At 34.4% G+C, this 15,532-nt stretch overlaps 1 protein-coding gene across 8 annotated transcripts in view; it reads left to right on the forward strand.

The window, feature by feature from the left end:
• Positions 1–14,411, forward strand: part of PICK1 (protein interacting with PRKCA 1) — a 17,395-nt gene extending 2,984 nt beyond the window's left edge. For 2 of the 8 annotated variants that reach the window (XM_087350328.1, XM_087350329.1), the window contains 7 exons: positions 8,359–8,470; positions 9,020–9,148; positions 9,936–10,209; positions 10,898–11,031; positions 11,821–12,014; positions 12,290–12,542; positions 13,017–14,411. In XM_087350328.1, the coding sequence (XP_087206454.1) occupies positions 8,359–8,470; positions 9,020–9,148; positions 9,936–10,209; positions 10,898–11,031; positions 11,821–12,014; positions 12,290–12,542; positions 13,017–13,115 (1,195 nt within the window). In that variant the 3' untranslated portion in view covers positions 13,116–14,411. Of the gene's footprint in view, positions 1–1,595; positions 1,672–3,591; positions 7,109–8,358; positions 8,471–9,019; positions 9,149–9,935; positions 10,210–10,897; positions 11,032–11,820; positions 12,015–12,289; positions 12,543–13,016 lie in introns of those variants that run through there. The other 6 variants (XM_087350334.1, XM_087350333.1, XM_087350330.1 and 3 more) reach the window with 5 other exon arrangements.
• The last annotated feature ends 1,121 nt before the right edge of the window (positions 14,412–15,532 follow it).

A 15,532-nucleotide genomic window follows, 5' to 3' on the forward strand; every position in this document is an offset into this window, starting at 1 on the left:
AGAATGTCCAACAATATTGGTATAATGGATCAATGAGTGTCACACATCTTTAGAGAATAAATAAAATGTATTTTTTCCCCCCTCTTTTATGTCAAGTCTTCCTGTATTGCTTGCTTTAGCATACCAACACTGGCATGAAATGGATTAGTTGTGCTGTCACATCTGTGTAACATTTAGGACATAATGTAGACCCCTGATTTTCCAGGGGCAGATTAACTGGGTTGTGAATTAACTGGAGTCTATCTGGTTTAAATTTTATGTTTATCATTATCTCAGAAAATATATTTCCAAACTAACCTGGATAATCGGGAGTCTACTATATGTGCAGAATATGACACTCCTGCATGTGCACCTTATGATTTTTGTTTATCCACTATCTTCATGTGTTACCAGATGCCAGTGGTATCATTACATCCAGTGCATGCATGCATAAGAAACAGCAATGATGCTGAGTACATTTACTACGGTTATGGACAAAAATAATTGTAATTATGAATGCTGTTAGGAAATATGTTTCTTCAGAAGTCTGTGTGTTGGAACATCTGAAATTGGTCCGGTAATTATTTAAGTTTGATATTTACAAATGTAAATGTTGAAACATCATGGCAGAAAATGTACTACAGCAATTGAATGTGATATGTAAGCAATGAATGTTTTCATTGCCTGTACTTTATCATTCTTTCCATAGCATAAGATGTTAGGTTATGTTATTTCAGTCCATGTCTGTGAGTAATGTGGGCAAAATTTGAGATATGGTGGGTAGATGCAAATATATTGAATAAGCAGTCACAGATAGGTGTTATGGTGAGGTCCTCTAGCTTGGTAATTAGATGGGATTAAGTACTACTTACCATTAGAAACTGACGTGGTATGAAATGTTACACAGAGTGTGGACTAGGACGGATTTTATGGAATGACCTACAATATGGAAAATGGACAGATTTGGAGCTTGGAATGTCAGGAATCTGTAATACTCAACTTAATTGAAAACAACAGCAAGATAATATTGCTATCTCTTCTTGGTAATCTGTAGTCTAGCATCTGATGAACATGATTTCTTCGTCTCTGTCTGGTATTCCTTAGTGTCATCAGTCATTGTGTTAATCTTGAATAAATTCATCATATACTCACTTTACTGTCTTAATTCCATTGACATTATATGGCAGAACGCAGGTTGCCTTTGTAAGAGGAAGGAAATCCAATTTGGATTAGTTTTAAGTGTACATTTGATTTGAAAATAATGGCCTTGTTTTCTACAACTCACTTCAGAAGAATATACCAGTATATACACTCACCTTTCACCATGACATTTTTCATAATTAAGGAGTCCCTGTGTCTTTATTTTAAAATGTACTGTCATTGTTCCATATGTTAGTAGTTTAACCATGCTCTGCATATGCTATGGTTTGTTGACAAATAACTATTTTACATTTTTTATTCCTTCCTTTCATGAGATAGTGTAGTCAGTGTAGTAAATTTTATGAATGTTTAAGCACAGTAATTGCTTTTGATTACTTTCAAATGTTGATAGATTGAAATACAGTTAGATGAGATATGCTGTATTCATGTAGTAGTGTAATCTGGTATTTTGTAAGTGACTCCAGTTCATCTGCAAAGAATAAGGACAGAAAAATCTGCATAAGACATTGAAGATGATGAATTGATAAACATGTAAGTAAACACATTAAAATAGATTGTTACTTGTTTATAACAAATTACTTTGTAAATTAATAATTTAACATTTTGTAGATCTATGTTTTGAAATTTCAGGTGAGAATAACACAAACATTTTAAAACTGTTACCATTCAAAGCTATACATTAATGGAAAATGTGTTTCTCCTTAGTAGGTATATAGGTATGATCAGAAAATTCTTTGATCCCGAAATATTTTATGAAATATTTGTGATGTCGTTTCATTTCCTGAAAAAATCTAAATGTTAGCAACCTTCCTCATCTGTTTGAACATAATTACATGGAGAAGAGTCCTTCAATGAGAAGTTCATAGATATCATCTAGCCAAATTCCCCATCGTGCATGAAACCTGGTGATATTTACCATGTTTACGAGAACTGGCCACTAGTTTCTGTACTCGATCAGATGATTCATTTTTCTTCAGCCTCCTGTCATTTTCTCTCTCATAAGTCCAATTATTCTCCTCAGTACCCTGTTATCAAACACCTTCAATCTTCATTTTTCCTTAACATCAGAGTCCAAGTTTTCTGTTTATATTCAGTAAGAAATTAGGTTTGCCAAAGAATGAGACCTTAAGGAATTTTCCATTCACATGTATACAAATAGTATCCTACTCAATAAAGTGCAAAATTGCTTTTCTTTTTTCCTGTATTAATTTTTTTAATTACATTACACTGAAGTTTGAAACTTGGTTCTTAACTATAGATTGTAGTGCAGTGTTTCTAAACCATTGTGGTTCACTGTGAGTTTTAAAGTGTCCTAAGGTTTTGGCATTTTTAAACATTTAACAGTATTTCAAAAAGTGTGGTAATAGCAGTGAGATGCTATTCATATGTATTTTGTCATCTCATTAGCATCTACTACTATTTTTTTATTAAATTATTGTATCAGTAGTTGGTTTTTTCTTTATATTTGTAACATACTGTATGCACTCTACCAAAATAGCCATTTTTAATCTTGTTATAATTTAATCTTGAATTTTTTATGAACTGTTTTGTGTATTACAAAATATTACATAAATGAACTGCACTGTTTTAACACTCAGGAAGATTCATTTATCAGTATACTTGTATTTCATGTTACTAAATTCTATTTTATGTGTGCGGATCAGATGGAATGGGCCCAGAATTATTTCAGTGTTTGGCTTTGGTATTATTGGTATTAAATGGGTTCTGCTATCACAGTTTCATTTAATTATAGTTATTTTTACTTCACTTTAAGGTGAAGTATATCTCATTATTATGTCTTAGTAATGAATTTAATACAACCAGGGTTTTCTGCACCCTGTAATATACCTGAAATTTATTTTCTTTATTTTCACTGTTATGTACATATGAAAGTGCTTCTTGTTCCTATTCTTATGAATGCATAGTTAGTGTGTGATAGAAAATAGTTTCTTGTACAAATGTTGAGCATTTATATGTTTGTCATTTTATGGATGGAAGATATAAGCAGTTCCCTTTTATATGTATGTGCGTGTCAGCTGTATTTATGTTGCTGTTTTCTGATCAGTGTGTAGTAGCATTTCACAGATAATTCAGTTAGAAGAACAGTGGGAAAATGTAGTTTTAAAAAAGGATTCTTATTTGTCAGATACATGTTTTTCATTTTTCTGTTGCGAGGGTTTAAGGGATAATAAACATGAACTGAATGATGGAGTTTCACAAATGTGATGTGACTTTGCCTCTTTTTATGTTTTAATTTTCATGATTTTCCTTAACTGCTTCTGGAATATTTAGACTAATTAACTAATGGTTATTCTTTCCATTTTTCATTAATTCACAATGCATCATTAAGGTTGTAGAGCTTGCTTTGAAGTCTACTTGTGATTGCAATTTGTTGTTGACTGTGCTGTCTTCCTTTCTGTGCCGCTTTCCTGGTGTCAATTTTAATAAAAGAAACCAAGGTGATGATCATCATCACTCTGAAGGTGATTATGATGGTAATCAGGACGAGCGGAAAGCATTGTTGGATTCGCTGCAAACACCATTACATCTTTTGGCATACCAGAACACCGTGTAAGTGAGTTCTGTTATCTCCTTTTGCGGAACTGAATCCTTGCTAGCCCACTCTTGCTTATCCTAACCCAACATCAGCAGCAGTAGCATGGAATTGTGTAGCAAGCACATCCTGCTATGCAGCACCGCACCTGCAAAGAAGAAGCAACAGTCCATCCCATCATAGTTAGAATATATAGGATGCACCAAACATTGGATCACATAGTGGTTTTACAGTACAAAATCCTGCATTCTTAGCATTTTTAATTAGTTTTTCATAATGTTTATGTGTTGGACAAAAAGGAAACAACAGTGTTTAGAGAGGTTAATTATACCTTTCAGAGAATGTCCTCATTGTTACTTGTTTCCCCTCCAGTTTATTAATATTCCAGTAGTAGTATAATTTTTAAACAAATTCGTACTTACTTAAGGGGATTATTTTGTTTTGTGATGTATAACCCGGTGCATTGTTCAACACGTTTTTATATAACAAAAAATTGATTTTTGAAAGTGAATACATAATTGATTGTTAATCTTTGTATTTTAAATGGAGTTATTTTTCTTCAGAGCACTTAGAAATATAGTCCCTTCCACTTCTTTCATTTGAGTACTGCTGCCTTATAAGAAATGAAAAGCACTGGGTACTGCCAATTAAGAACATGTTAAGTAACTAACTATATGTTACAAAGTCCTTCAATGGAGGCTAATATTCAAGTAAGATTCTACTATTATAAAGATTCCCCATACTTCCATTGAACATGAAGATGTATTATTGTCCCACAACTTGCCCCTGTCCTAAGCTAGATGAATCCAGTCCACATCATCGTTTGTTCTTGAAATTTCTGCTAATTTCAGGTCTAACTTTATTCAGTTATCTCCATTCATTTGGCTTTGATTCTGCAACAACTGCAATTTAGCCTACTTCCTTTGATACTTTATTTCTTAGATTCACTAACCAACTCTGCTGCTGGCATGTATATTGTTCCCTCTGGCACTGTAACATAATAATCTGATAGTTTTGACTTCTACATTTTAAATAGATTTAGAAAATTTAGTATAGCCCCTTCATTGGGTCAGACTCTGATGATTCTTGCAAGTGCCAGTCACTGTTCATATAATTAGAAGACTTTTGTCCATATGAATTATCATCCTACACTCAAGGCCCTTCTATTGTGATGTGCACTCTCTCCAGAATCAACTGCCATGGGAACATCAAAACAGCTCTGTGAATAATCAGTACTATGCAACAAGTTAGGAAATGTACACATAACATGACAGTTTTATTGTGTTTAGCAGAATTTGACTTTTGCCAGACAAAATACTGGAAGAACACTGCTCATGGCCTGGTAACCGTGAAAAATTAAAACAATATTGATAATAGACATTTTATTTGTTATTTCTTAATTCTTGCAACAACAGCTGTAGTCATTGATATTTGTACTGATGGGAAACATTATGCCTGTCTGATAGTTAGGATGATTTCATTACCCATCCAGACTGCAGAAATGTAGGTGTAGGTTTTTACATAAAGTGACTTATTGTTGGCTGATTTAAACCAAAATTGAAATTTCTTGGCAGTTTTTACAAATTCCCAAATATAAAAATTTTCATCACAGACTACCCAGCTCTTGAGTTATGTGCGTATGGATGGATAGATGGACAAATAGGCTCTATGCACAGATGTGGACATCACTGAAAATGACTGTGCGTGGAAACCCCATGCTTAACAAGTTACACAGTTTAAACAGAAAGATCATAACCAGTAGATTGGACACATACTTAATAATACAAGAAGAACTTTTACTTTATGTTTTATTGCCTTAGTTATATTAAAAGCTTATCAACTACGTTTTATGTACAGTGTGTGTTATTTTTTTGTGTGTGTTTGTATTTATAAAATAGTGTGATTATGTAGGTTAATAAAACTGTTATAACATTTCTTTTTGACGTAAATACGTCTATGTGGAAGGGTCATTCGGCAAAAAGGCATGACGATGATGTGAAAGATCCATATCAACAATGTGTAAATATGGACCAACAACAATAGTCAGCTTTATATGAACTGCATGCATTGTTATGTTACCTAAGAAACTAATTGTTACATCATCTGTTTAATCGGCATTGTTGTGTTACATTACTGCTGTCAACAATCCGTTTTCGTTATTGCAGAAAGAGCTGAGCTGTGAATCGCCTGTAGATGAAGTGCGTCATAGACTAGATAATTTTGTGCTGGTAAAAACGTTTTAGAATACCAAAGCACTTATCTCATATAAGAATTATTACATTACATTACGGAGACGTATTTACGTCAGATTCTCCGGAACCGTGGTTCCACTGTCAACTTTAATTACGATGTTTTATTAAATTATGCTCCATAAATTAATGCTGCACTTGAATAATTCTGAAATGTGAAGCTTTGTGGGAGATACTTCTGTTTGAACATACAGCATTCTCTTGGCCAGAGCTGAATTTCCTGACCTCAGATGCCTTCTCAGTTTGCTGTTCATAACTGTTATGGATAAATGTACTGAATACTATTTGGCTATGGAATTTGCAAGGCTTATATCCTGCTATTAGTTTATATTGGTTGTGGTGTTGAAATGGTTTTTGCAAGGTTCCATTTACTGATATTAGGATTTACTATTGTAACAAATTATATATGGTTTACTTGAAGAAACATTTTAGATACTAACTTAGAATAGATCCTGTCTTGTAACCCTTTTTTCTCTTTAAACAAATTTAATGTAATGAGAGTATGCTGTAATATAGTGTGACTTATCTCTGTGTAATGTATACATGAGCATGCTTCTGAGTATCAGCCATATCTGATTGTAGTAGGCCTATCATAATTGGCCTCATTGTCATAGGCATGAAGGAAGTAATTTAGGGAGTCGGCTGTGGTTCATGTTTAAATTACTGAAGTATTTTGCATTGTTTTTTGTGAATACAATATTTAGTATTATTCCCAAAGAAAATATCCAATGAGGAAAATCTGAGATTTGAGGTTATCCATCCTGAAGACTGAGGTGATGTGTTCCTCTGAAATGTTTCTAAACATATACAAGACTGCTTGACAAAAACCAGAATAATACAATAAGCATGAAGAGAAATGTGTAGTGATAACCTTTCTTTAACTGTGAAATTTTCCTCTTCTTAGTGCAAGGGATAAACCCTGTGATAAGGAGGCCAAAGAACTCATGTCTTGTGAGGACTAAAGGTCATTCTTAGGTAATTTTTTTAAAATTATTAAAATCAAGTTTCTTTCTGCAAATAATTTGCTTCTCGATTGACTGTGGTGGATTCACAGGCAACTAGGAACCAGGATACAACATATTTTGAATTTGTGTTAACTATGATCCAAGAGGAAAGTTATTGGAAGTGGACGGAGCAATGAACAAGAGTAGGATGTTATAAATGTGTAAGTGTAACATTGAATAATTGTTCAAAATTTTGTGAACTTTGAGATAAACAGATTGCATCAGTTTTCTGTGCTTAGACATGGTAAGTAATTGAATAGTTTCAACATGGACTGGAACAATGAAACATGGACTCAATTTTCCAAAAGTGCATACAATAGTAAAAACAAACAGGTTATGCCTGGTGCTATACATCCATTCCCCCTACATTGACATGGCATGTTGCTTATTAAGCACCAGGGACAACTTACCTTACAACAATATTTATTGCTAGCAGTGGTGGCTTAACACAGGTTCAGATCTCATCTAGGGTATGTTTGTTTATTCATTCTTGTTTGTGACAAAGGTTGATTTATTACATCCACTAGACCACCAGGGCAACCCAGGAGTTGTTTAAATAGCTCTGCACATACTACTAGTGTAGTTACTTCCTATCTCAATAGAGGGAGTCATATAGAACTTGCCTCTAGGTGTGGTTGGCTGATAACCCATTGTGTACTGACGTATACAAGCTGATGCAGTTTTCCTTTTTGTGTTGTCTTGGTAGTAATCACATACAATAGAATAAAGCAAAAGTTATTCACAAAGGAAATCACATTGGAAGCTGGCTCTGAACTCAGGACCCTCTGTTGTATGAAGGTGGAGCACAGATGCTAGCCCAAATTTGGCATCAAGATGAGTATAAGTACTATTGAAATCTGTAGTGCTCCATGTCACATTCTTCAAACTCATGAAGTTCAATTACAGGAAACGTCTCACCCAAAGTTACTGGTGAATACTGTTAAATTTGGATGCTGTTTGCAAGTGAAAACAGATATGGATAATCTCCAATTCCTTATTAAAATGTTTTACAGTTTCCATTTTTACAGTGGCAAAATATTATTTAAAACACCTTTATGAATGTGATTTTGAAATGGTTTCCCCAGAATTAGAAGAGTAATAATGAATATCAATTTATCTCTGGAATATTTGCCAAATTCCTATCCAAAACAGTGGAAAGGGTTATAATGCCTCCATATATTAATTATATATACATTTTATTGTGTGTATAGACTATTGATGGTGGTAAGATACCAACTTTCTTGTGTATTTAATGTTTCTATTAATATGCATACTTGTAAAATGCTACTGAGAGCATGTATCTGAAACCCTTTTGAAAATCTGCTTCTCTCTCTCTGATGTAACAGTACTGGTAAGAAGTATGTATATTCTATTCTAAGAATGTGTGTGACAGGATTATTGTTTATTTCAGGGGAATGACTGTTACCTCTGGTAGTGTCACAATTAGAAAAGACAGCTCTAATTTAATTGGTGTCAGCATTGGTGGTGGGGCTACTCTATGTCCATGCCTCTACATAGTGCAAGTAAATATACAGTATGCCATTATGAAGATTGGGGTATAACATCCTGCTTTACTTAACATTCCCTGACTATTACCTTTCATATAACACTGGTACTGGCTAGATAACATGGCTTCCACAGAAATTCTCCAAAACTAATAGTCTGGTACTTGTTGACAATCTGAGAGCAAGCCTACCAAAGATACTATGTTGCAGTTAGTGACATGTCTGATGTTTTAGAACTGTAAAGAAGTTAACATGTAATGTAATTTATAACTCCTTCCAGTGAAGGCTGAGTAGAAAATAAATACCTGATGAATTCCTGTTGAAGTCTTCATCCTAATTTGGGTTATATGTGCACTTGCACTTTGTTAATCAATTTTCTTTTGATGATGTGAACTTTATGGCTTATTGGGCACGTCAGATCCATTGATGTTTCATTTCAAATTTTAACCTTAAAATGTACATTTAGAGCAGGCAACTGGAGGTATTGTATGTTAGTAGTTTATCGACAGGTAAAATGTATTTTAATGTAACGTACCATATTTTATTTGGACTACCTTCTTAATACAGGTGTTTGACAACACTCCAGCTGCTAAAGATGGCACTTTACAAAGTGGAGATGAACTGGTGGGAGTTAATGGAGCATCTGTCAAAGGAAAGACAAAAGTTGAGGTGGCCAAGATGATACAAGCCTCTAAGGTAAGAAACATGAAGTCCTTTCTGGGGTTATCTGAGAAGAAAGTCCTTAGACCTACTGCTTTTCTTCTTTATTCTTCACATGTCACTGTCCTACTACTGTTCACTTGGGCTGCACCTTCTGTATACTTTTTAATTTGACCACCCATTTCCCCTTGAAAGAGGCTAGCTGTTTGAAGGTCTGTTTTATCTGTATCACTTTCTGTTAGATATTACTCAAATGGAGCAGTTCCCACTGACGTTGTGGATCTCTATTAGCGGAGGCCATTGGGTAGTCACTTTGCCTTGAATTTAGAGACTAAGGATTTCTGTAACACCAGTAATATAGTGAGGTTTGAAGCTCTCATATTGGCAAGTATGAAATTGGCTGTCTTCTGAGTTGTTGCACTGTTTAGCCTTATAGAACTTCATCGGTGTTTCAGATTTGCTTGCTGCCTTCATCATCACGGCACTCACCCTGATGATGGAGGCAGAATGGCACAACAACTCTGAGGACAGCCATCTTCACCATTAATATAGTCAATATCTGTGTGGTGCCATCAGCCAGAAACCAGATCCACATTAGCATAGATGAACTTTTTTGACAAGACCACATTGTTGTCCTTTGCTGGCCTTTTTTTATTTCCAAGTTTAGGAATGTGTGGAACATTACTTGTGGTACAGTGCTTAGTCACATGGTCACCATTTACTAGGCAGGTGGTAAAGCTGTTGTATGATAGGAGATGGTGTTAAGAAAAGTGGCATACTGGAAAATATTTTTCAGATTTCCATAATTTCCATTTGTTTTCAGGATGAGGTAACTATCAACTATAATAAACTGCACGCAGACCCACAGCAAGGAAAAACACTGGATATTGTTCTTAAGAAAGTGAAGCATCGACTTGTAGAAAACATGAGCAGTGCTACAGCAGATGCCCTAGGACTCTCTCGCGCAATTCTCTGCAATGACACCTTGGTCAAGAAACTGGAGGAACTGGAACAGACAGAAATGATGTACCGGGGACTTGTTGAACATGCTAAGAGAGTCCTGAAGGCATTTTTTGATCTCCTTCAGGTTTATAAAGGTACTTATAATTCAGAAACTAACTAAAGCTATTAGTCATTGCCTGGGGTTTTGTTAAAATATGCTGATCGAAAAACAGTAAGGTGAAATTATAGGCCGTTATTTATTCGATCATGAAAATATTTCTTTTCCCATTGATTTCTATATCCTTAAGTACTTATCAGATTATTGTGCTTGCAACATGAAAAGTTTCCTGTAGTTTGTATGTTATAAGCGTGGTGTGTTTACAAGAACATTTTTAACTGTCTATACTTCACTCAATTTAGTGTACTAACTCCATGAACGAAGTTGTTCTTGAAAGCTGGTCAGAGACATTTTCCACTACTTTTGGAACCTGAAAGTTCATTGCTGTGTTTGTATGAGCTTGCCACAAATTCAAGGGCCCGGTACAGCACTTTAAACATGCTGGTCTTTTCTGATGGGGAGTTTCAAAATTCTCAGTTGAAGGACCAGTCTTTGTCAGCTGTCCATGATTGCATTATTAATATATTTGCACTTACAATCCATTTCTGAATGCTGACTCCTTCATCTGCAGACTATTGAAATTACATTTTAAAGTGATTTTCAAGTTTGCCTTTTTTTTAAGTGGATTGGAGTGTCCTATGAAAAACTAATGTTGGAGCTGAGTTTTTGAATTGAATGGCAGCCCAAATTTTCATTATCATTCATGTTTTTAATTTCTTATACAGCTTTTGGAGACACATTTGCTGGAATAGGGGTCCGTGAACCCCAGCCACGAGCTAGTGAGGCATTTCGTCAGTTTGGTGATTATCATCGCCAAATGGAAAAATTTGGCATAAAGATGCTGAAGTCAGTTAAACCTGTAAGTTGAGATTTAAAATATACAGATTTAATATTATGTAAAGTAAATTGGTTTGGAAATATTTTCTATTCCCTGTGATTCTGTTTACAAGAATTAAGTCTCTGGCAACTGAACTTGAAGATGCAACACTGCTTATATTTTCTGAAAAGCAGGGAGGATGTTACAGATTTCTAACTAAATTGTAGTGGGTATGTCCTGAATTTATTAATTTCAGTGCAAACCCCATTTTTAACCCACTTTCCTTTTTTAAACAAAGAAAGAAACACTTATTAGATATATGTGTCAGTGTGAGTCCCCTTTCACATTTTGAAGTATTTGATCAGTTTTCACAAAATTTTGTACAAATCTTTTGCCACTGGTGGCCTCACCGTCATTATTACTATTTTATTTCCTGCAAATAGTCATGTCAAAAGTGATTTCCTTTGAAATGTTTATTCAGTGGTCCAGAGAGGTGAAAGTTGCTAGGTGCTATGGTAAATAGGGAAGACATTTCCAGAAAACTGCTGCAGGTGAAGTGTGGTGGTAAATGCTGTGTGGAGGTGGGCATTGTCATGGAGAAGGACTGCTTTCTCTATAGTGTAATCTGAGTCTATTCAAATAATAATTTATTCTCAGAAAGGAATAGGTGGTTATTATTATGGTAATAGGATTAGTAATTGTAATTTATTAAGCTATAGGATTACCATGTTATTTTTCAGTTTTTAGCCTGAAGTAACCTTAAAATTTGTGCATTTTTCAATGGTACATACTTATCAGAAATGTTATAAAATTGTGTATTTTCTGCTTTAGATTTTGTCAGACCTGGGTACATACTTGTACAAAGCCATACCTGACACAAAGTTGACCATTCGCAAGTATGCTGACACTAAGTTTGAGTACTTGTCATACTGTCTCAAAGTGAAGGAGATGGACGATGAAGAGTACAGTTATGGAGCACTTCAAGAACCTCTGTATCGTGTTGAGACTGGAAACTATGAATACAGGTACTGCCTTAATGTCTTCAGTGACATGCCTAGAAAACTTCTTTGTTAGACCCAAAGTATACTAGCACATTTAGATCCATAGATCCATTTCATTTGATGATAATGGACTTTTCCCTATCTCCCACCCCCACCCCTAAAAGACATTTCATTACATTCAGTAAGAAAGTTTTGAATAGTGAAGGTGATGGTCATTTTAACAAATATATTTGTTATAAGCTAGAATTTATATGATTTTGGCATGTCTTATATATGTCTACTTATTTTTCCATGTCCAGGTTGATCCTACGATGCAGACAAGATGCACGAGCAAGGTTTGCACGCCTTCGTTCTGATGTATTGGTGAAGATGGAATTACTAGACAACAAGCATGTGCAGGATGTAGTATGGCAACTTCAGCGTCTTGTAGCTGGGTTAGCAGAGTTTCATGGAGATACACTCACTTTACTGCAGGGAAACTCACTCTTTCCAATTGAAGTTGATCTGGCACAATCTGCATTCCAGTACAAATCAACCAGCCCTGTTGTCCAGGTTTGTAGAACGGTCTCTGAAATAGACATACTAATTAATGCCATTAGGAATTTGGAATTTATTGCTCTGCCTTGCATATTCTGCATATAGAAATTGTAGTTTTCACATTCTTTGTAGGATGAGTAACAAATTTTGCTGTAGATTGTTTACATTGTGGATGAAGTGGGAAATTTATTTTGCAATTTAATGCTTAAAAGTAATATTTGTAACTTCTACATTCAGTAATGTAAACAGTCTTGTAAACTGTGAGGCTTTCAGGGGATTTTAATACTAATGTAGATCTTGTTTCTTGGTGATGGTACTATATACATAGGATACACTTTATAGCATAAATATTGGTTTTTCTTCAACTTAAAGGATTGTCTAATGACATAAGCTTGAGGTCAGGGAATTGATAGGTTGGAAAAATTAACTGGTTAAAGTGTAAGTCATCATAATGTGTTCAAAATCATGATTATAGTTATATTCTTGCAGGATGGAACTGAAGAAGAAGAAGAAGATGATGATGATTTACTGCAAGCTGATGAAGCTAAGGAGGAATTTGTTAGCTTGATTCCAGAACTTGGAGATTGAACTTATAACTGTAAAAATGAAGTTTAATTGTCCTTGAATCTGTATATGTTCTTACATCCTGAATCATCAGTCTTGCATTCAGGTGTTCAAACTCGTGCATCGATTAGTTTTATGACAACTTATCAGTATTGCCATGTACCAATAGATGAGAGCAGTAATGTAATATAATGTAATGAGGGGATGTGTGGTAGTGGAGCTGCTACCTTTGTCAGGTCAGTATTTTCAGTTTATTTAGTTTTTCAGAAACTGGAAGTGCTTGAAATAATTTTCATTATAGGAGTCTGTTAGTGGCATGGTGAAGCAAGCCAGATTCAGTAGACTTCTTTACAGGCTTCCCCGTAATAAAATGTTGACAATCAAAAATGATTCTTGGTGATGAAAAATATAATGAAAGGATAATTTTTTTCTGACATAAATTATTGATGGGGCATACGTCTGCTACTGCTAATTTGAAAATATTATAAGCTGTGATTCTTAGAAATTTCTTGAAGTTGCTGATCAGATATGTGGAGATAGAAAAGTGTGACTTTCTCATTCCATGTTTGCTGACTGTGTGGGCACTTGATGCAATACATTTGTTCAAGCATCATTGCAAGAAACAACTGGTCTAAAAGGCAAAGATAAGTAGCAAGTTTTATGTCAGTTCTCAAAAAAAAATGTCAGTTCTGAGAACCAGAGAACTTATAGTTAACTATGTTGCTATAACATATCATCACAGCAAAAATTATTGTATGGTGTATAGAGGGATGTTTGAAATGATGAAAACAAAACATCAGTTATCAGTTACTAGAGCAGCCACATACAGATTAAGATTTCTATTTGCATCATGGATGCATGGTATGTTAAATAACAATGTATAATGGTGTTCATCTCTTGGAGATAATATTAAAAAGTTATTCCATTATAAATATGCATATACTGATATTGAAAAAAACTATATGTTACATTATAAAATATCTCACAATGTAAATATTTCTGAAACTGTTAATGTTTGAAGTAGTATGAGCGTAAGTGGTATTGTACTTTGTATTTTGCTTAAAGTAAAACTCTTACTTCTTGGCCTGTAATATTTTATAATTTGTTTAATCATCATACTGTCTACTATACATTAAACAATGAGTTATAATATTAATAAGTCTGTTAACTGGCTTAAACTCATTATTGTGCTTTTACAGAAGGAACATGTGAATGTGTATAGTCTTTTCCTCCTTTCTAGTAGTAAGCTAGCCATTGAAAGAGTGTAGTAAGACTGTTGTGAATGTAAAGAGGGTGGTAATAAACATTCATTGTACTGTACTGATTATGGTCATCAGAATCACTGTCGTGATTATCATCGGGATAGTATCACCCCTATTTTGAAGATGGATATATGTTCCTCCATAATGTTAACGTTACCCACCTACAGAACTATGTATCACAACTCAGAATAACACAATCAGCCAGCAAAGACAACCTTTACAATAAGCAGTCTATGCTAGAACTTTGGGCAGAGAACTTGTAAAAGTTGAGGTGAGCCCTGTAATTCATTATTAGACTTACAATAATTTTATTCACCGTCTTTACACAAGCTTATAGATTGTTAAAATCACATAAAATTATAACATTTCAACATTTGATATTGTTACATTTTAAAATGACGACATGTTTCGATGTTCATTCCATCATCGTCAGGTCTATCAATCAAAATTAAAAACTGTTGCATCTGCTGCTCTGCGTATACTGATTTTGTTCTACCCGTTAGATTTTATTTGTTTAACCTCCAGGCTTCTTCCATTTAATTTTGAAGGCTGCGCCTGGATGCCTTAAATCTGCAAAATCAATTTTAATTTTCATATCGTGATCCTGGCTACTGACATAGGAAATGGAATAATTTTAAAGAATTACTCAATATATCGTAATACAAGCAAAAAAAAAGTAATCACAAAATATTTAAAGTATTATAACATACCGGGTTGTGTGTGAGGTGCGTGTCCGATATTACGGAACGGTAGACTGCAACTAAGCTATGAGTATCGTGTGTGGCTATATATATTGGGTGAAAGTTGTTTAGGGGGTTGGGTCGATGGACTGTAGAATGTTAAATATCGGATTGTTCGTGTAGATGTTACTGTCGTTTAAAGCAAGGTTTTGTTTATGTGTTCTTTGTATATGATATTTTTCTATGGTGTCTCTATGTCGCTTGTTTTGTATTATTTTTATAATGTCCATTGTTTTTTCTATTTTGTTGTATGTATGTCCTGTGTTTAATATATGCTTTGCATATGCTGAATGATCTTTATTATGTTTGATTGCTGTAATATGCTCTTTATATCTTTGACTAAAGGTGCGTCCGGTTTGGCCTATATAGGTTAACGGGCAATCACTGCATTTTAACCTATATATGCCTGGTTTTTCGTATTGATTTGTTGTGTCTATTT

The sequence above is a fragment of the Zootermopsis nevadensis genome, unplaced genomic scaffold (genome assembly GCF_977971745.1).
Source record: "Zootermopsis nevadensis isolate Lab colony 2312 unplaced genomic scaffold, Znev_1.0 Znev_ptg000017l, whole genome shotgun sequence".
NCBI classification, from domain to species: Eukaryota; Metazoa; Arthropoda; class Insecta; order Blattodea; family Termopsidae; genus Zootermopsis; species Zootermopsis nevadensis.